At 40.4% G+C, this 22315-nt stretch overlaps 3 protein-coding genes across 20 annotated transcripts in view; all 3 read right to left on the bottom strand.

Moving 5' to 3' along the window:
- Nucleotides 1-22315, bottom strand: part of mybpc1 (myosin binding protein C1) — a 58448-nt gene that overhangs the window by 20232 nt on the left and 15901 nt on the right. For 3 of the 18 annotated variants that reach the window (XM_010776551.1, XM_010776554.1, XM_010776556.1), the window contains exons 1-4: nucleotides 7541-7830; nucleotides 3325-3351; nucleotides 2307-2378; nucleotides 346-393 (exon numbers count right to left, since the gene is read on the bottom strand). The exons of 1 other annotated variant lie outside the window; for it this stretch is intronic. In XM_010776551.1, the coding sequence (XP_010774853.1) occupies nucleotides 346-393; nucleotides 2307-2378; nucleotides 3325-3351; nucleotides 7541-7562 (169 nt within the window). In that variant the 5' untranslated portion in view covers nucleotides 7563-7830. Of the gene's footprint in view, nucleotides 1-345; nucleotides 394-1250; nucleotides 1406-2306; nucleotides 2379-3324; nucleotides 3352-7540; nucleotides 7832-22315 lie in introns of those variants that run through there. 14 more of the 18 variants (XM_010776558.1, XM_010776561.1, XM_010776567.1 and 11 more) reach the window with 12 other exon arrangements.
- Nucleotides 12156-14592, bottom strand: LOC104950098 (Spi-C transcription factor (Spi-1/PU.1 related)). Its single transcript, XM_010776571.1, has 5 exons — nucleotides 14529-14592; nucleotides 14295-14382; nucleotides 13971-14092; nucleotides 13782-13893; nucleotides 12156-13700 (listed from the first exon to the last, which is right to left on the bottom strand). Exons 1-5 carry the CDS (start codon nucleotides 14529-14531, stop codon nucleotides 13228-13230), a joined length of 798 nt encoding a protein of 265 aa, XP_010774873.1. The 5' UTR covers nucleotides 14532-14592; the 3' UTR covers nucleotides 12156-13227.
- On the bottom strand, nucleotides 17962-22195 carry LOC104950099 (neurofilament medium polypeptide). Its single transcript, XM_010776572.1, has 2 exons — nucleotides 22027-22195; nucleotides 17962-19134 (listed from the first exon to the last, which is right to left on the bottom strand). Exon 2 carries the CDS (start codon nucleotides 18868-18870, stop codon nucleotides 18226-18228), a length of 645 nt encoding a protein of 214 aa, XP_010774874.1. The 5' UTR covers nucleotides 18871-19134; nucleotides 22027-22195; the 3' UTR covers nucleotides 17962-18225.

Here is a 22315-nt window from a genome sequence, read left to right as displayed (position 1 = left end):
CAGCTGCTTTTTATAAGCACAAAGCTTTAGCATCTGCAATGCCTCTCTCAGTCTCACACTCAAACATACACTCCAAAGCCAACACACACAAACAGACATACAAACACACAAATATGTACCAACTCACACATCTACACCCACTTGCCTGGACGTTGACCTTCACATTTGGTCACATTGAGTCACATATTTTCAGACCATACTCACATTTGATACAACACATGAAAACAACGCATTGTTATACTATTGTCCTGCTTATAAATATACAAAATGTGCTTTATGTCAAGATTAAGATTATGCAAATGACATTCAGATTTACAATTGTATTCCACATTAATAAGCACACACCTGCATGGGGTGTTGGGGATGGGGTAGCGGTTGCAGCAGAATCCTCATCTGCAATTAAGGTGCAATTGACAAATAGACCCACCTATCAAAAAGCTCAAAATCTGTCACTGCCAGGTCAAAAAGGCAAAAGGCCTAGAAGGAATAAAACGCCATTGATTTCATGCAAGACAAGTCTTCCAATGGAGTATGCAGCTCTTGGATAGGGAGAATAATACCCAAATATTAAGCGATGATTGAAGCCTAACATATCTGAAAAATTAAACATTGTAGGAGCGTATGCTCATTATTGCAAGCTTCTCAAGACGCTGTTCCAAACAGACTGTCTCTTAAGCATTTTGGCGCGCAGAAAACACATCATAAAAACAGCTGGCCACCTTATCAACACTTTATTTAATGTAGGTATGTGTTTGCTTGTTTGCTGATGCATTTATTTATCTGGATGCTATCATTTAAAGACTTGCATACAAATGGCTTTACCCCCCTTTCGCCATGTCAGTACTTCAATTTTGAATCCTTATTTATCGGTTTATATTCATGACTATTTCTTAAGACATCTGACAACACAGACACTGGACCATGACGTCCTCAGGTGTAGGTATGTTTTTTATTTATTCATAAAGGTCTACATGCAATTACATACGGCCCTAAGAGAATAAGAGGACTGTTTTTCAAAGCAAATGGTATGTCAACAAATGACCCCAACTAATAAGAGTGAAGTCCATACATTCTTATCAGGAAAGTAAAGATATCTATCGACTTTCAGCATTATACATCATTTGGCCATGCTGCTGAGCCATGTAGTGTGCAACTGACATGACTTGTAAGACTTGCAGGACTTGTTTCAGTAGCATTTAAGGTGAAAGAGCTAGAGAATGGGACTTATTGATGTTAAGAAGCATACTTACCAGTTGGTGGGGGGGAGCAAGGACCCTCTTCCTTAACAGTAGAGTTTTCAGACTCTGCCTGCTCTTTGACCCCAACCCCACCAGGCTGTGGTTGGTTTGTATTAGTCTCGGTGGGGCTTGGCTTCTGAGCCTCCACAGCCTGTAATGGCTCAGGCTCTGAGGGCGTCTGGTTTCTTCCCATCAGTCTCTACTGGCTCTTTCCCATCTGCTACAGCCTCTGTGCAGCAGACAAAGCGCTAGGCTCGAGCAGCAAGCTTGATGCACAACTGCTGGTAGTCTTGCAATACAATGCTTGCTCAACAAGGTGGTATACATGGCTAATGACCAGATAGCCGCAATTCTAATTGGTGTCATTTAAGGAAGTTGATTTTAAACTATAGATTATACAACTATGCTATTGGATTTGTCAGGCTTGTTGATATGAAAACCACATTTATTTTAATCAAGTCCAACATATGTTAATTTTAAAGCACCAATGTGGTATGCTATCTTGTGTCATGTTTTCATTGGGTGCACCATAGGAGCATTTATCTGGTCATTGCATATCTATCCTTTAGAGAGATTAAAGATGGTGGAATTTACTGACTTTCACAGTATAAATTAAATGATTTGATTGCTTGTACCATGACATTTAGACAACTGGCTTTTGACGAAAGCCGACAGTAAATACAACCAAATATCCCCAATCTCTCTATAGCTCATGTGTGTTGAATAAGTCACACAGTTTCACAAAGGCACAGACAACTGGAGTATGAGTCACTATCAGCACCAAGCATCAAAGCAAATGCAGGTAGAGCAGTGCAGGCATGTGGATATGTACACAGTTAGTGGGGAGGTGATCTTACAGCTAACCTAATTAACAATTTTTACCAATAACGGTGTGTTGAGCAACCAAACCTACTAAACAAAAATGCAGTTCCATGCCTCAGAGTGATTTGAGTGTCTTCAAGTGAGAAAAAAAAACTTTTCACAAACCAAACAAACTCGTGATGTGAGTGTGATGTGAAAATAACCCAACACTCTGGGGCAAGTGAAGGGGACGTCAAGGTTACCCACCTGTTGGTGGAGAAACCTCCAGGGTAATCTCAGGTAGGGGCATGGCACCGTTACTTTCTGGGGCAACACTTTCTAAGCATGTAACAAATATAGTGGTGGATGGAACAGCTGCTTTTTATAAGCACAAAGCAACTTCAAGGCCTCTCTCAGACTCAAACTCAAACATACACACACAAACAGACATACAAACACACAAATATGTACCAACTCACATCTTAACCCACCTGCCTGCACCTAGTCCTTCAAACTTTATCACACTGAATAACATCATTTCAAACCATTTTCACATTTTATACATTACATCACATCACATTTTTTTCCCGCTTAGATATGTGTTGTTCACAATTGCAATGCCCAGAAATAAAAATACACCATGTTCAAATGATGAAATTGTGAACAAAGATAACACTTAGATCCAGCGTCAATTTATTTTATTGAATGCTAAAAATAATGGATGGCAAATGTCTTTCTCTTAAAATGTTTTACATACAGTAGGAATATTTGTGATAAGAACCTCAAAACCTGAGGTGTCCTCTCTGACTATGTTGGAGTCTCAAGATGCTGCAGCTCCAAGGTCAAACCCTATCGCCGGCAATAAGCCAATTGCATGCCAGCACCTTGCTCACATGGGGGCGTCCCGTGAGCTGAATCAACAGACAGGGTTTAGCTGGATGGCGAAAGGAATGTCAGAGATGCTGACAGCTTGGTTGTTGCCGCAGATCGCTCTGGAGCACAGCAGCAAACCATACTGCAGACTATTGGCTCCACATTTACACTCCTATAAGACTGTATTTGCACGTTCACGCCAAGCACAGAGCTGCCATCATCATCTTTCTAGTGAAGGGTTGGTTTTTATCTGTACACTTGGCAGTTGGATTTTGTGTTAATCCAAAGAGTTGCTTTTAAGCTTGTTTTTGATAACAAATATATATATGTATTGTGCATACATAGTGCAGCTATTATCTGCTAGACTAAAAGGCAATTTGGGCAGATTGGATGTCTATCATAATCCACTCACCTTCTGGCTGGCCATTCGCCATCTCATCTAAAAGAAGAAAAAACAAACATCACTTTAAAAACATGATAACGAGATGTCTTGCAGTTTGTCCTAATCCTAAAAATGTGTGCGCCTATTGACTTCTTTATTGATATCCATGTACTGTACCACTAAGCCATATCATCTATGTGTCAGATGGTTGGCTCCTCATTAACTGATTGTGGTAGGGTTTATTGTGAAATGGCCCCAGACACACCATTTGTATGCCCTCTGCCTCGTCTAGACTTATGAAACTAATGGTGGTGGTGGGGCAGTGTCAGAAACATGTTTGGATATGACATTCAAAACCTGCACCGGGACTCAACGCAGGGCCTAAACAGGTCAAAGCACCCATACAGCCATTGGTATGCAGTGATTGGGTTAAATAAGGTACCTCTTTTGTTATCAGTGGGTTAGTGGAGCATATAGTCATGATATGTTGTCATATACTCATGGGAGTATTAGTATGTGGAGCAGCTTAATATATCATTGTTCTTGCTCAGATAAGTTTAAATTATTTATGTTTACCTTACTAGCCAGACGCCTGATATTACTCATGTGGAAGTCTCAAACATCCCCTTCACACACCTTGTGGTTAAAAGAAGTCCTAAATTCAGCCAAACTCGAGAAAATAAGGTGCATACTGAGGGGCTCCCTGGGGAAATTCCACAAGATGTGGAACCCCTTCTACAAGTATATACGGGAGCTGGACATGCCGGATGTCTCTGTACAATAGGGTGGTGGACCTGCGGTGTTAAACTGTGATTAGTAGGCGGCTGACTGACCAACAAGTGCTATGTTTTTATTTGATATATTTGGTATTTTTGTTCCATTTATACACATTGTTTGATTTCTACTTTTGCATTATGTTATTAATAATGGTCTTAGACTCAGAGCCTTTAGATTTAGATTTTGTTTTTGTCGTTGATTTTTGTCCTGTCCCAGCCCATTTTTTGTTTTGTTTTATTTATTTTTCGTTTTGTCTTTGTTTTTTATCTTGTCGGATTTTAGTCACACTGTTGTCATCCTTACTTGTTTGCCAACTGCTATTGTGCTGTCTGTCTGGCTGAAACGTCAAACTTGGTGCACATGTGTCATATCAAGAGAAAGAACACTGACCCGACATTCCGTTGTGTGTTCAATGGGAACAAGCGTAGCAACATTATAAAACTACTCAAGCTCACTGTAGTTCAGGTAAGGCCTCTGTTATTTTCCTTTTTGGGGATTCCTACGGCCCAATAGCCCATTATATCCAAACCAAGTCTACAAAAAGCCAATTTGTCCAACAGCCTGTACTACCAAAACCAAAACATAATTATTCAGAGAGCCCGTTGCTCAAAAAATACAAACTTTGAGGCAAGACCCAGTGTTAGTGTGAAGGCCTGTATAAGAGGTATTCTCTAGAACCAACATCTTGCCAAAAAGATCTTGAGGAATGTTAATAATTAATTACATTTCAATATCTAAACCAAGTATCCTTTACATCAAGTGTCCCACTTTCTAAGATAGCTAAATATGTTGAAATTAACCTGTAGCCTGTATTTGAGACTTAAACCTCTTCTTTGTGTATCTTTAGATGTAAAGAAACCATTGTTCCCTTCAAAGAGAGACTCCGTTTCTCCCTGCCAGATATTTGCAGCCATCTATGAATACTGCAACACTTATCCATGTATGTCCATTGACTATGGACCATTTTGACAGCCATCCCTCCATCTCAAACGATTGCTTCCTAGCATTCCTCTTCAAAACTAGCTGCCTTCACTCATCACATCAAAACAATGTATTGCTGGCCACTGGGCCAAAATCCTGCAGGGTCACATCATGCACCCGAGAATAAGACTTTCTGTCTCATCTCCATTGAGATAATGAGAGTGGAGAAAGGTTTTGTTTCACCTCTGAGGACTCCCAGTGCAGCTGACAAGGCTGCAGGTATTTCAGCTGTTCCCCCTGCTGGCGTGCAGACAGAAGAGCTCACCGAGGCTCGGACGTGAGCCGAACTGACGGCAGCTTAATTTTCTAACAGAGACCTTCATTGCTTGAATAACCCTACATTCATGATGCTGTTATTCCTTGTCGTGGGACTTTATTTTTTATTCTGGTTAGAAAGGAACTTTAACAAGTAACTAATGTGTCTTTAAGTGTCTGAGGAGAGATTGCAGCTGTTCTGGGGCAGCAATTCATTGCTGAGAGGCTTTCCCCAGTGTATCTTACCATGGGTTTGATTTATGAGATCGTATTCTGTAACACAAAGCAACTGAGTCAGAGGATAGAGCTCAGGGAGAGTGAAAGACCTTAGAGACAGTAAATATCATGAGGTGAAGACAAGGGCTTGTTCACAACTGAAACCTGAAGCTGAGTGGCGGCGAGGACAGTACTCTAAGGCCTCTGGGCACCAGGTTAGAAGTTTAATGGGCGAGGCGTCTGACCTCTGAACACTCCAACCTGAACTGAGGGTGCAAGGGAGATGTCTGTTTTGGTGTGTGGCACAGGAAAAGGAGGAGGGGTTTGGCGGCTGTGGAGGGAGATGGCAGGAAACAAGGGATGGGGATTAAAAGTGCACTCATTCTGAACTATTCCAGGGACAAGAATCCAGGTCCCAAGAGATCTGCGAGCGACTCAGCCAGTCCGTCATATCTGGTCCGGACTTTTTAAAGGCTTGAGAGTGGGGTGTCTAAAACAACAGCCCTGGCCTCCTTCTCTTCAGCTGTTCAGACTCATTTAAAGAACAATACTTTTCTACTCTCATTTATCTGCTGCTCTTGGCTATGCAGCAGCTATTTATGGGTAGTGTTTGTAGCAGACTGGCATCTGCTGCCTCTATTTCCCCACAGCTTTGTCTTTGAGGGGATTAGTGGTGTTTATGGCAGTGGATGGACACAATGTACACGTTGACAGAACAATATAAGAGATGAAGGCCAAGCTGAACTTAATATTGTTTCATGACCTTGGTTTTTGTGGCTGCCTACATGTTCTTGACCATTAACGAGCCATCTGGGTATAAAGGGTAAACCTGGATGGGAGAAATAGGATTATGGAGCGTTCCTTTTCCCAAATGTATAAAGGCAATAAAAGAGCACCCATCAACCAAATCTTGAAAATGCAATTTTATTTCAGCTAATATTATTTATATAGACCAAAAGCGCAAATATGTCTCAAAGGGAACTCCACATCCTTAGTTGATTCAAATAAGAAAATCCTTGCCCCAAAAAATCTTGGGTAAAAACAGGAAGGCTCAAGGTTCTTTCTTCCAGGAAAATCAACGAATAGATATCTTGTGTAGAGAGTATTAAGTTCAGATCTATGTGCAAATCAAGGTGTCAGGAAAAACTACAGGCAGATCACAGGTCCCCCTGGATAACACGTTTATTAAAAACTTCAACTCACTCTAGGAAGGCTTCCAAGATGAAAACAAAATGTTCCAATTCCTTTACATGGGCATGTTTGGGTCGACAGCAGACCCCCCCCCCCAAAAGACCTAGGCTAATGTGGAAGGTGGGAGTAATACCATATCGTAATGACAGACATGAGCGGATGAAAAGGGAATGTTGATGGACATGATGGTACAGATGAGTGAGAGTTATGGTGTGGAAGAGAGGGGATGGGTTAATGCTGTGTGTGGTTTGAATTAGGAGTTGAATTAGGTGCAGGGGGAAAGTTTTACGGATGGAATCGCATCAATCATAAGAAAGACAGACAATAAAACATTTTTATACAACCCGGCCCCTCGCTCAAATTGCATCATCCTTCATAGGTCTTTGCTTGTCTTCAACTCTTCGCTCATCAACATTCCTACACTGATCTTCATCATCTTGTCTTTCTCCAGCTGGACCACAAAGAATAATCCAGTATGCCAGTATCCCCCCCCCCTCGCCCCCCCCCCCCACAACAATAGTATTCATGTTCATGGACCTTAAATCCTCCCTTGCAGCCCAGGATGTTAGAAACACGCATGCATCAGTAATACAATACCACTGTCAAAGTCAATTTGAGGATTCCTACGGACAAGCTGGCCATAGTGATGGAGTCGTCTGACTGTGCTCCCCTCAAACTAAGACTAAATATAAATATATCAAGCCAATCACAAAATAATCTAAAGGTTTTTTTTGCTATCAAATTATTACAAGCCTCAAGTAGGCTTTGTTGGATCTTTCTTTTACATGCTTTGATCTAACATGCACAAAACTATGGGGGCCCCTACCTTTCTTTGTGGGCTCTGGCATCTTGCGCCTCGTCCCAAGAAAAAAGCGTCAAGAAGTCAAAAGAAGCAGGTAGGTGTCTTTAGAGTAATGTGCCTGTAGAGGAGGACAGGTAAGGCGTAGAACCCCTCTCTTCCAGGAAGGAGAAAGATGATGAAAGGACAGAAGACGAAAAAACCTCAAAGACTCTTTCGGACAAGAGTGATGGGAGATGAGAGAGCACAGAGATACGGTTTGAAATCTCACTGGGGGAGCAAAGGAGGACCAGTGATAGATCCAGGAGGGACAGGCTTTCAGGCCTTATATAGAGAGGTGGCATGCTCCTCCTCTCTGTAGTGGTTGCTCTATCACTGTCCCCTACCCACCGGCTGCTGTTATAGCTTTTAAAAAGAGAAGAAGAAAAGTTCAAGTTAATTTTACAATGGTGGATTATAGTTCAATATATTAGTTTTGTAGTTGGAGCAGTTGGATTTAAACTTAAATAATATCATTTTTGCAGAGCCCATATTCCTACAAAATGTCATGAATTTGCTATCTTGAGAGTTAGGTAAGCAGATAGCTTATTACGATAGCATTCCCATGGGTGTCCATTAAATAGAAAGTTGCAGCTGGTCATCTTGTTTTACACAACAATTTGAAACACGATAAACAGATAGCCCAGCTCTGTCAAAATCTTCATACCAGCTCCTTCAAAGTCAATTAGAAAAATGTGTTTTTATTGTATTACTTTCATCCATATGTCTCCGTATACGCAACAACGTGAGTAATTCAGCATTGCTCAAAATGTCAGTGTCATTTAAGGGTACATTTGTAGTCATTGTTTCCAGATTCCCCCCTCGGGATCAGGGTGAGGGCTGTCAGCAGGGCATGAGAGGTGAGTATCCTTAATGCACTACAGAAGCAGGGGAAGAGGGAGGAAATCAGCAGGTGGGCTTTATAAAAAGGGAACAGTGTTGTCATTGTCCCAGGTCTGATGCTGATGTAATGCTCTACTACAACTGATTGACAACATGTACAGAGCACGTGGATAAACAATATGAACAAGTTATATAAAAAGTTTGAGAGGGAATATTGCGACATGCCACAGATATCCTTTTAATCCAGGGGGAATGCTGTCCAAGGAAAGCAGGCTTTTTAAACCAGCAAATAAATACTGAGGTGATGACTGGGCGGTGTTTATATGGCTTATACTGAGAAAGCTGCCATAGACCTTGACATTTGACATGTGTATCTGACATGAAAAGAGAGTTTCATTGTGAATTATGTCATTGATGTTGCTTCTTTGGTCCAAATTAATATTTTTAGCACGTCAAACCACAAGTGATAAATCAGATGTGGTGTCCGATCAAAGGTTGCGAAGATTAAACAACATGACTGCTGGATTTGGACGAGCTCCAGCAAGCCTGGACAGTACCAGGTGTCTGCAGAGAATCTAACAATACCTTTACCACTTTAGCATGTTAATGATCTGAACATGGAAGTGCACTTAAAACATTCACATTTAAATCCTCAGACAAGCCAATAGGACAGTCAAGACAAGGCACAGCTCTATTTTAGGGGCCGTAGATAATGTCTGTGCACAGGAATGCCGCCTATATCCACTCTCAGATATTTGCTTGAGCAATCATAGCAAAGAGAAAGGTCCTCAAAATGAGTCACATGCAGGCGAACACATGTCATGTGATTTGGACGTTTTTAATTAAGAAGTTTCCTACATGACTTTTTGTATGTGGCCTTTCTTGGTAACAGACACTCATAGCTCAGTTCACCCATTTATAACCCGCAGTGGGCACCAGCAGTAAATACTAGGCTTAGGGAGGTATCATGTGGGTCTGCTACAAACAGCACAAAACCATTTGGTATTGCCCGGGATGGCCGAGGGTTCACATCACAGAGGCGATTTAGCCATGAGGTCACACCACAGGGAAAGGGAAAAAGAGGCAGAGGGGCTTTGAGATGGACTACACTGACACCCTCTGGATCTTTGCAGCCAGCCACAGATTGTACATAAAGGAAAACACAGTCACAACAGGCGAAGAGGCACATTAGTCTCATTAGGAATCTACTCAATGGGAAACCTGAACTGCCTTTTGAGATTTATGTTGACCAGTAAAATTGCTATCTGGTTGGTTGAGAAATAAATGTACTGTTGCTTTTAGATCATTTGTATATTACTGATCTAAACACGTACTGACATGTTATACACATTTTTATAATGTGGTTTTTCTTTTCTTATTATTGTAATATTAATGTTTTACGGCATTTGTTATGTATGCCGGAAACCATAGAAAATATGAATAAATGATGATAAGGGTTAGGGTTAGTCAATTGCAATATTATACAGTATATAAAAACTACTTTAGAGAAGTCTTGCTGAATTCAACTTTGTTTCCATCTATACTGTTGTTTTATAGTCTTATACAGATTAATAATAGACAATCTAATCCTTTTACTGTACTTCACAATATAGTGTGGCTGACATGTTATCTTTTACCTTGACATACTAAACATAGAATTAGCCTTTATCTATTTCAGCTAAGAACAATTCTTACCTAAAATAATATAAAAACACAATAAAATGTTGACAGCTTTGCAAGAGTGAAATATGTTTTTTATTTTATTTATTATTTACACCATAAACTCAATGCATGTACTATCTAAAAAGAACTGTTTTTTAACTCACAATATTGACACACTTGAAAGTGTTAGCTTTTAGATTAAATATAAGGACGAAAAATAGGTTTATATATATGATGTGAAAATGAGCTATACAAAATCTAGTCCACTCTACAGATCACCACGTTAACACTTCCGCAGTAACATCAGTGTCTCTTGGCTGAATTGGTAGGTGAGCTTCTTCTTCACCTTGAAGATCTCTCCGGACCGGGCGTAGTTCCTCAGGGCGCGGGACATCTTCTGGTAGGTCATGGGCCTCTTGTTGCCCTTCCTCTGTCCCCACAGTGCCGCCACCTGGTCCTTGTTGGTGGAGGAGAAGCGGAAAACGCCGGCCGATGCTGGCACCCAGGACACGCAGTGGGCCATGTTCGGATCCTCCAACATCTCAAACAGAAAGTGAAAGAGGCGCACCTTTCCACCTGCAACCATGGAGCAAACAGTAAGTGGCTACACCTGATAGGGATTTAGAAGAGGGCATTTTGGAATATAACAGCAGCTGTGCCACTTTAAAACAGTTGGTGCTGTTACAGTTAATCATTTCCTCAAATACGACAATTCCCAGAAAATCTCCACATCGATGGATGCCTTTCAGTGGAGAGGGTATGGCTGTAAACACTGCGGTTGTCTGATAGATATGTAAAAAAAACACCACAGAGCTAAGCCATGCACAGCTTAATAGTTTTTTTACAGTAAAGGGAAGGTCTCTTATTTGCTCTCTTGGTATTGTTTCCCCCAGGCTACTAGCAACCAGAGCAATAACAGTATCTAGTGACCAAAAAAAGGAGAACTCACCACTCCCTGCTGTGTGTTTGGTTGCTTGTGTTGTTGATACAAAGTTTGGCAGTGACCCCCGCTCAAACAATGTTGCTGTTGTGTTGTGGCTGAGAGCGTGTGGAGCGACGTGTGCCAGCAGAGGTTCATGTTTGATGATCTTTGATAAAGAAAAACAAGGATACATTTTGCACATTTTACAAAATTATAAATACAGGTGCCTTATGGGGAAAAAACATTGTAATGCTTACAGGTGGCTCATAAAACATCCAGTGCTGCTCGCACGGTTCTGCTTCCAGAGTGGAAAATCTTTCATCGACAGGCGCACCTGCAAACCAATACACATCGTCCACTGTTAAAAGCAAAAATGAAGATTAAGTTCATCTTTGGGTGTTGTAGTTTCCTTTCCCAGGCTTTCCTCTTACCTTTTTCTGCAGCATGTTGTCTGTAGTACTCCTCTAGGAACTCTAGGATCACCTCCAAATCTGATTGAGACTCCTGGTAAGAATTCTGATGAATACAAAATAAATCAGCTTTGAATACCTAATAACATTCAACGTTTTGCCTTGGAATTATATTTTAAGGTAATACTTAATGTCATCCTTTACCATTGCTGTTGAAGTTGAATGCAGTACAGTCCTTGCAGTTTGGCAAATTTCACAAAACTGACTTTGAGACGCTCAAGTGTACGGACTCTTATTATACCCCCCACAGCAGCGGGGCTTTCTGCATAACACCAGACGTTTGCTACCCAATGCTCACAGGAACAATGACCACCATCCCACAAAGCCCCATCACCGGCACCAGTCAACCCATCAACAAAGCCTCCCAGCACTGACCACATCCTCCCCGCTGAAGCAGATAAGACCGGGCCTGAAGGCAGCGTCTACACAACGCTCTCTTTTCAGGAAAAACACACTTGCTGCCACATTTTTCCTCACAGGATGTGTCTTAATTTCAGATTTTGTAGTGCGCTTGTTGCAATATTTCAATGGAGACGGTGCCAAAATCTTTCAACACGCTGATCATTTCACAGTTTTCTCTTTTCGTGACAAAAGACGTGAGCGTGGCTTTTTTTTATAAAGTCAGTCAAATAAAACACTAGTGAGAGTACAAAGATAGATTTATTGGTTTTATTCAAATAAAAAGGTTAATACAAAAAATGGCTCTAATAATAGCAAACATTTCTTTATACACAATAAGATAATCAGTATACAAAACAAGAACAATTATTTACATTTCATAAGGTAATGCTTATAACTGGTTGTTTAAAAAACAGGAGCCATAGACAAACTTATAAGTAGAAATTGTTATAATTTTTATAAAATAATCCTCATTATCTCTCCCACGTCTTGTAAAGACCTTAGAGTTATTTTTATTGCAACGGGTCAATTGTTTAAAATGAACACCTGTTGCAGGTGACCTATTTGTTCACCTTTTTATGCTTCTAGCTGCCATCTTATAAAATAATGCATATATATTTTTTAAAGATAACTTTTAATTCCTCAGACTAAAGTGAAAAACTTAACCCTACGCCTTGTGTTTTTCCTCATAAGTATATGTAAGCATCGTTGAATATATAACTGCATTTTGTCCTTTGAATATTTCTAAATCATTCTTTAAAGTAACATTTAGGACATTGTCAATCAAATCTATAGAAATAGAATATACATCTCTATTCTTTATGAACTTTAGAGAAGTTTCTCAAACTATTCATTTAGTCTTTTTTAAAGTATTTACAGTTGATTTACACTGAAACATTTTACTGGCAGTGTATACATCCACAAAAGAAATGTTTGACACAAAACGTAAATTGACTAAATATGGGCTCAGTTTTCGAAAACCTCCTGTTAAGTTCTTGTTAATCAGACCCTTAATAAGAGCTTCATTACAAATGTGCTACCATAAGTTGCAGCACAAATAGAAGCATGATTTCAATTAAATCTAATTATATCCAAATGTTCACTTTTCTGTTAGATTTACGTGTTTATTTTTATTTAAATCTAGGGCTTCTATAATTCAGCCCTCACATTTACAATTTCATTTACAGTAACACTCCTCTTTATGGAACATACACATTTGATAATAAAGGTTATTTAAACAGCTTTTATTACATTAATAGCCCCATAGCCTGTAGTAGATTCAGGGACTGGATGTGGACCCAGAAGGTTTGAGAGTGGAAAAACTGAAGTCTTTGAAAAACCTTATTAAGTTATTTTCCCCCTCAGTGATCAGAAGCAGCTCAGAGTTTGGTTGTGTTTTGTGAAGTGAAGCTGGAGGCCAGGTCATAGTCCTCCTGCAGCTGGTAGTGTCCGTACCAGGTGTGCCAGTCGGCCGCTGCAGGGCCGCAGTAGCTCTGTTCGGCGGGGCTGGGCTGCCGGGGGTGGGCCTCCTCCTGAGCTGCCGGGCGGCAGGGCAGGTGTGCCGAGCCCAGCCTGTGCAGGATGTCTGGGTTGAACTGATACGTGAGTTTGCGGCGCACCTTGATGATCTCCCCGGTGCGGCTGTAGTTTCTCAGTGCCCTGGCCATCTTCTGATAGGTCATGGTCTTGCGGTTGCCCTTGCGTTGGCCCCAGCACTCGGCCAGCTTCTCCTTGTTCTTGGAGATGAAGTGGAAGGTGCCGCTGCTGTTATCCGTCCACTGGATTGAGTCGCCCATGTTGGGGTCATTCAGTGCTTCATGGAGGTATTCATAAAGTCTGAGCTTCTTACGACCTGAGGAGATGGAATTGGTCGTTTTAAAGATTTTTAAATTTTTAAATGAATAAGGTATGCTGAACACCTTAACCTGATTACCTGATTTGCTGTTCCTCTGTGGTGGTAAGATAGAGTAGAAATGAGGCGATTCATTGCAGTGCACAGAGTGACCCAAGGAAACCTCCGGGATGACCTGAGGCCAGGACTGCTGCTAAAAGAGAATCATTTCAAGTCAAAAATACGATTTTATATCTTAAACACAAATACAGATTTTTGTGCACAACTTACAGCCATGTCATTCCATTCGTAAACTGGAGTCGGTACATCAGACGGGTGTGTGACCAGGCAGCAGGAGATTTGACACTGCAGAGATTGCTGCTGCGAACCAAGAGTCTCATAATATGTGTACTCTGAAATGAAAGAAAATACACTAGATCAGATCATTGAAAGTGATACAATTAATTATACAGATTAAAGAAAAGAGAGGAAGATGTGGATTTATAAGCATAACGTTGTGCATTGAAAAATAAATTAAAATAAAATAGCAGAGGTTTGATAATCATTTCTAATTGCAGTAAATTATGCAACCATTCTCAGCTATTTTTACTGTACCTGAATTGTAATATGAATTGTTTGAATGCTGTTGAATCACATCAATTGCATCCTGGAAATGTTGGTTGATGTCGTTGTCCGTGGACGTCTGCAATAGATAGAAAGCCTTATTAGCACCCACAAATATCTAATCTTTAATCGTATTTTTTCTCGGAAAAAAAAAAAGTTAGATAATACAAGTCAAAGGCTTTAAAATGAGTGTAATGTAAAATGTATAGCATCCTATCAACTCACCATCTTGCATGTCTGAGTGTTGCCCTCGGTTCAGGTGCGCAGTGTGTGGACAGGTATATATATGTAGCAGACCTCCAATACCTGTTCACCGTTCAGCTTCATGAATAGGTAGAGGCCGGTCAATTTAAATTTGAACACTTCTTCTTTTTTGGAAAACAGACATTCGAGCATCACACAGTCCGTCATAGGGGAGATCACAATCTACCAACAACATAACCTCTTTTATTGCAACCGTGCACCAGGAATATCAAGAATTAGAGTCCTGACCGGAGAATTTGCATACGTCCGTGATATGAATCTAACATACACTCTATAATGTTTTTTTCTGTATATTGATATTGAAGATCATGGAATTGCAGGAAATGTTCCTCTGTGATGTTTTGTTTTCTATCATAAAGTGGATCAATGTAAATTTGCATAACATTTGAGCGTGCGGTGGGGCTTTTAAAATACAAATATTGCACATCCACTAACTTATAAATCAAAGGTGGTAAACATTGTTACTTAATTTCCATTTGAATTGTATGTTAAAATGTCTATCTTTTACGTTTTGCATATTGCATATTTCATCAGTAAATGTATTAAGATGCAGTATTTATCCTGCAATTATAGCATTAAGTTGCACAAAAAGAAATAAATGGATGGAAAATAGTAAAATATTAATTTAAAAGCAACATTAAAAATCACTTATATTCCTCACAAAGCCACACAAATAATATTGGATATTGCTAACAGGAACTTTTTTCCTGTCTTTACTTTATTACTTGTTTTATTGTTTTCTAGCTCATCATTTCAGAGACATTTTTTACTACGGCCTGATTCGTTTTTTTAAGAGATTGTTTATTGGCTGCCTCTTAAAGTTACTGTAAAAATAGTTTTGAGTCATTAAATCGACTTTTCATTAAAAAACAGGCTCACTATTCTTCACTCTACAGGTGTGTTAAGGCTCACTGTGCAGCTCAGGCCAAATCAAAAAAAAAAAAAGTATATATATATATGTTTGACTTGTTAACTTTTCAATTAACGAGAACGCCATAAACGCAGCTTCAGATAAAAATGATTGTAAAGGTTAATGGTTAATGATCTAGTGATCGCTGTTAAACTATAAGCCTGTTTTTCCCCTTATATAGCCAACACCCCTGTTCAAATAAACACAGGGCTTTTTGAGAAGTGCATTTCTCTCAGCCGTGGAGTTTTAAATATCAACTGACTTGCTCCTGAAGTTCCCCTTTCAGCCCCGTTATGTGTAGACGGCGGTGAGGCCTGAACGCCTACCTGTTAATGTTATATAGGTGTGTGTGGGTGCGTGCGTGTGTGTGTGTGTGTGTGTGTGTGTGTGTGTGTGTGTGTGTGTGTGTGTGTGTGTGTGTGTGTGTGTGTGTGTGTGTGTGTGTGTGTGTGTGTGTGTGTGTGTGTGTGTGTGTGTGTGTGTGTGTGTGTGTGTGTGTGTGTGTGAGCATGCAATTAAGCATGAGGGTAGATCATGTGTGTTTGTGTGTGTTTCCTGCCTGTGCAGCACGCTGATAAAAAACAAAGAACCACAGACTTACACACACACTCCTTCTGGCCCTTTGTCCATTCAGGGGGACATTTCTGTCAAATTAAATCCATAAATTTAAAGACCACAACCTTTCAGCTGCAGCTGAAGCCTGCCAGATGTTTGCTGCTACTGCTGCTGCTGCAGGCACTGTGAGAGCTGGCTCCATTAGATCTGTCTCTGGGGTTAGGGTTAGGTGTTGTAGGTGTTTTTTCCTTTTTAATATTGAATAGATCATGTTCTGTATTTACTTGCAAAGGTGTTGGATGCTTTTTTCCTTGGTTGACTTTTTGAAGTTCTTTCATGCCTGCTTTGCAAGGTGGGCTACCAGGGAGCCCCTCCTCTATTCTTTTCTATACCAGGGGTTTAACATGTCCCCTGAGACAAATCTAACACTGAAAAACTGATACGTTGACTTTAATTTGATGTATTAAGTCAACAGTTGTCACATAACTGTATTAGGTTAGTTGAAAGCAATAATAGTAAATAAAAAATAAAAACTATTAGGTTCAACTTAATATCATTGCTTTCAACTAACCTAATACAATTATGGGAAATCTGTTGACATAATACAATTAATTAAAGTCAACATTTCCTGTCATCTCCTACATTAACATGCTCAGTTTTGCTTGAATGAAGCACTAAGACCTTTGACATGTTGATGTTTTCAAAGCTGAAACAGCTTTTAAAAAGGCTAAAAATAAATTGAAAAAAAAACAAAAAACATTTAACATTATAATTTTATAAATTGTTGTATATTTAAACTATTCAAAGAGTTTTCAGAGTTTTTATCATCATTGTAGCCATTCTTGCATTACTCAATAAAGTGCATTTGTTGCTATGTGGTTAGGTGTTTGTGTGTTTGGAGAGAGAGATTCCTGTTTGTCTGTGAAGGTGGTACAGTATGTCTTTGTGACAGAGCAGACATGCTGTACATTTATCTTTTCAAACAGAGCAGCACTTTCCTTCCTCTTCTCAATTCAATAGTTGCGTGCATGTTGGCAGCGAGGTGGGAACGGCAGGCTAACCGCAGCACTGTCAACCCCATTGTTCTTCTTTATTTACTGGCACTCGACAAAATCAAGAAGTTTCAAACCCACTGGTATATAATTAGGCTATCGGGATAAACGCTGGTGTGACCACAGAGTTATAATCATTAGCTATGAGATCACGTTTGTGTCCTCGGGAGAAGCATCGGAAAAAAATAGATTAATAGTAGATTAAGACTGCTTCACTGTGTTTCTGCAGTTTTTTTAAATTAATATAATATAATCCCATTTAAACGTTTTATTCTTTTGCAGTGCAAACAAAATTGCAAATTTCACTTTTTTCTAAAAGGTTATATAAATCATAGAAATTGCATGATAGTTAGGGAAATAGAAGAATAGAGGTTTCTTTATTGATTCATTCTTAGTTTAATATATTTCCTGAAAAGTTGAAAGCTGAAATATTGCAGACTGTCCAGCAGACGGCAGGACAGGGCTCTAAAACGAACACATATCACATTTCACCCAAATTCCTGCCCTGAGGAGCACATTATCCGATGTCCAGATGCAGGCCTGGGGGTTTTAGAGACACCTTTTATAATGGACCTGCAGTCCAAGGTAGGATTGTTCCATCATTTTTCAAAAATGATAATATAGGTGATTTTTCTCCTTTTGCTCTATCCCTAAAATGCCAAGAAGCAGGTTCATTTTACAGTGAATTGAAGTTTTGGAAGTAACTAAGTAGTTTTGCTCAAGTACTGCAGTACAAGTCATTTGGAGTTTACTTTTCACGAATATTTTCCTTTGCAGGAGCACTCTAGAGTAATATGATGTAGCTTGGAGAGTCTAATTGAATCCCTCATGTTGTTTTCTGGTGAAGTAATAAGAGACACAATCACACAAAGAAACATCAAGTTCAAGTTTCAGGATTCTTTAAAATTCTACCTTCACATGATTTTACATCCAGGCTTACATGTTAGAGATCAGAGATCAATCGTATACAGAAAAACAAAGGCCATGAGCTGAGGTAGCACAAAACGAATCTGAAAAATCTAATTAATGTGTCTAATAATAACTACAATACAAAGAGTAAAATCCAGAACTCAGAGAGTTAAGTGGAATATTTTCATTTGGAATAGATTTACAAATTTGTGTTTAAAGGGTGATTCTAGTTCTACTTCCTACAGTAGGCCACAGCACCATAAGCCACTATCCCCACTACCGCGACCAGAGCTGCGCCTCCACACAGCAGCTCCGTGGAGCTCAGAGGGGTGCGAGTCTCTGGCGCAGCGGGCAGGGGGGGCTCCGGCTTTTCTGGTGCTGCTTCAGAGGCTTTGGCTGAATGTCCCTCCACATCCGACAGGGGAATCTGTGAGTATCGTAGCTGCTCATGACTCTCTGATAGAGACTCTGCTGCCATACGTGCCAGGATAGAAGGAGGTTGGAGCCCCTGAGTGGGGTAGAGCTCCTCGGCTTCAGAGCTTGTGGTTGAAGGGACCGGGGTGGAGGTAGTGGAGGGGGGGTCGAACTTGACAATAGGCAGAGGAGGCAGCGCCATGGGGGGAACCACCTGCATGAACTCTGCCGGCTCCTTTCTCTTGTGCGGCTCCTCCGCTGACACCAGGAGCCCCTCGGTTTCCGGGGCGATGAGGTCCTGCTCCTCCTCTCTGAGCTCCACCAGCTCCCTCTCCCCACCTAAGACACTCATCACGCTCGTCTGCAGCTCGTCGTCGTCTTCCTCCTCCTCTGTCCTCCTCACCGCCTCCTCCTTCTCTGCCTCCTCGAGCATCTCCGCCTCCTCTCGCTCTAGGTGGACCATGTCAGAGTTGGAGGAGTGGTTCTCCTCTCCGCCCAGCCCCTGGTCATCATTGCTGTCCAGGCTCTTGGTGTCCTCAGGGTCTGCATCGCCCACCGTGGACCAGGACTCTGCCAGCAGGCTCTCGCTCTGCCAGGGGGCCAAAGTCTCTGCGTGGGTCAGAGGCAGAGCAGCAAAGGTGGGGCTGAGGGAACCAGACTCCCCATCTCCTCCATCCCCTCTGCTGGACTCGACTGGGGCCTTTCCCTCCAGAATGAAGATCGGCTGCTGCAGAGACAAAATAGATCTTCAGAGGGGGAACTTTCAGTTTACTTCAGTTTCAGTGTGTGGGATTTGAATATCCCTTTCTTTACTGCAGTAAGGAGCCACCGCATGGACACCCATGTACACTAACGCCATTGCCTCTTTCAGGACTACCGCCTCGCTCAACTCATAAAATACTAGTTATCAATATTGATAACCACATTCAGAAGGGACAACACAATTCAGAAGGCTTCTTCAGAACCACAGTGGCCTTTTTGCTACGTTAAAACTTGAAAGGCCATATGTATTGACAGTGTTTATTTTGTCCTTAGAGATATATCATTTATTAATCCCAAATTGGGAAATTATTTTGTTACAGGACCAGTGTGCTCAACATTAAAATACAAATACTTAAAAAGTGGAATAGAGTTAACAATTACAAATAAAATGAAAATCTAAAATAGTATATCAAATATAAACAATATTTAAAAAAAGCTACTGTAGAAACATGACAGTGCAACATAACCCAACCTTTTGTTTAAAGTTGTTTTAACACTAATGTAAACATAGCACTTATATTTCATGATGTCATGTCAAGTGACTCAAGTCCACATTTCTTAAACATGTTATGTTTTAATTCAATCACATGTACATCATTAGTACTCTTGATAATGTAATTAGTACATTATGAAAATCTCTGACTTCAAATTGATGCAACAAAATAAATTGTGGCTGACAGCAAGGCATGATATGACACAGAGAACCCAACACAAATACTGAACTAAAGAGTGATAAATGTTTCAGCATAACTAGTATTTCTCCTCACAGTGGCTTTAGTAAATAATGATCTGCAACATGCTTACTTCAACAGGTCACTGTTCTCAGTGACATCAGTGACGCTGTGGTTGGAAAAAGTTGCTCACCGACTGCTCTGTATTGCAGCGGCTGTGACTATCTATAGCCTCGACCTGCATATCTTACTATGTTTAGGCACTATATACATCTCCATCTGTCACCCAAGAGTGGAAGCTATTCCAGTGATTTTACATTACGTGAGAATCCTACAAGTAGGAGCACAGCGTGGGAGTGACATATTATTGACTGTCTGAAACACCAAAATTCAAGCAGCCCAACACATTCTTAACAATACTTTGATAACAACATTTGATGTCAACTTAATACAATTTCTGATGAAATTTGACCACTCTTGTGTTTTTTTGTTTCTCAAGGTGACCCTCCTCTCCCCTTGTGTCACGTCTCAGCTTTGATTGCATGCAGCATTTGCCCCCATGCCACCCCAGAATAGATACTCTTGCTCTTCACTGTATGTTTGCTCTGGTTTCAGACCAACTCTCATTACAGAGGTCAGGTGTGAGCCCTCTGAGGTATTAGAGATATATCTCCTGAGACATAGTTCCAGATGAGATTGGTTTTGGATTGGATCTAAATATGTAAGAACCTGTATCTTAATGTCATTTCTGGAATACGTTTTCAGTACCTCAATCAGTCCAATTTTTTAAGCTTCACCCAGTGTTGTTGTAGCCAGAAATATTATTGGTTTTATTCAGATGTTAGATTGTGATAGAAGGCTTTATCACGTGACTTTGTTTTTCTGATTATTGCCTAAATAATGTGGGCAATTTAACTTTTTGTAAACAAGAATAATCGATAAGAGTAGTGTTTCCAAAAAAAAATACAATAATGTATCACAAAACAGGATCCTGCTTAAAAAGAGATGCATTCAAGAAATCCAATGCTCCCTTTTCCTTTGTTAGACCCTAATTATGTTTGTTTCAAAATCTAAGGTTAAGAGTTAGTTTATCCAATCTTTAAACTCTTCCCCAATCCACAACTATTATTATGTGTAATAAAAGTCCTATCAATATATAAAGTGTGTTCTTACATTCATGATTTGTATTACTTTCTGTTATTGCCTTATTCCCGTGCATTCCCAGACTAAAACACTATTTGTTGCCTCACAGTGGAAAGCAAACCCCTTCCTTCCTTCCTGTTGCAACAGCTTGGTTACTTTTTGTGCAATAAAACCTTCTGAAACTGAGTCTAGCAGTTGGACAAAATCAATAAAAACAAGCTCCTTTTGCCTTGAATAAACATTTCCAGTACACAGTGACGACTTAAAGAGCTAAATGACCTGATTATGAATGCTCAGTTTTGTGTTAAAGCTTTTGTTGTTGTATTCATGATGAGGATATTTTGTATGGTCTCATACTCTCATGACTTAAATCCTTTGATGTTGGCTCCACCTCTTCCAGAGTGAGCAGACTGTGAGAGACACCCCCCTGTCGTCACCCATTTAATGACCAACAGCGGCCATATTGTCTGACCCAAGCTGTGTGCCCTGTAGACCTGAAACATTAAAGTTGGTCACCCAAACATTTGAAACGTTCACAAACAGAGTCTCTCCTGTGTCCCTGCATGCACTGAAACCAATCAACCCTTTCTCCTCGGTGACCCTTCTTTTGCTTACTGGCCTACTTGAGTAATTGGATTTCCATTGATCCTATCCTAGCAATAACAGACTCATGGTGAAGTAAATAATCAAGAAGATTTTTAGGCACTGTATATGTGCTAAAGTGAGATGAGGACAGAGGGATATCAGATAAAATAATTTACAAAAGGTCAGCTGTCAATGTCAAAGTGCAGGATCTTGTTGAGATAAAACAAACTAGCCTCTCATGTTAGCTTCTTTGCATTGTGCAAGGTGAAGTTTTGTCCTTCAAAACATTAGTGACCTGTAATGACCCTTGACATGTTTACAGATGACACACTTTTAACAAAGCCTGACAAGCAAAGGAGAAATCAGATCACGTTCAGATCAGTGTATGCATTCAACTTTCTTTCTTCTGATTTCAGACTTTGCTAAAACGTTCTGCAATGTAAATAAAAACAGCATACCTGTGTCTTCTTGGTGACGGTGGTGAACGAGATGCTAAATGAGAAGCAGACACTGGAGATCAAAGTGAGACGTGCATTCAGACACGAAGCCACACAATAACAGATAGGCAGACATGCATGCTGGAGCTGGCACAGGACTAACAAGATGGACAAGCTGTGCAAAAGTCTCTCCCCCTCCCTCTCCCCCTATCAGTCTCTCTCTCTCTCACCCACCCCACTACCCAAATCTATGACATAACAGTTGGCTGGAGAGCAGGCAGTAGTGACTTTGCTGGCTGCTCAGAATGAA

This window comes from Notothenia coriiceps, unplaced genomic scaffold (genome assembly GCF_000735185.1).
Source record: "Notothenia coriiceps isolate Sejong01 unplaced genomic scaffold, NC01 NC01_scaffold00017074, whole genome shotgun sequence".
In the NCBI taxonomy this organism is placed as follows: Eukaryota; Metazoa; Chordata; class Actinopteri; order Perciformes; family Nototheniidae; genus Notothenia; species Notothenia coriiceps.
The sequence above is the reverse complement of the archived record's forward strand: the minus strand, read 5'-3'. Positions and strand labels throughout refer to the sequence as shown.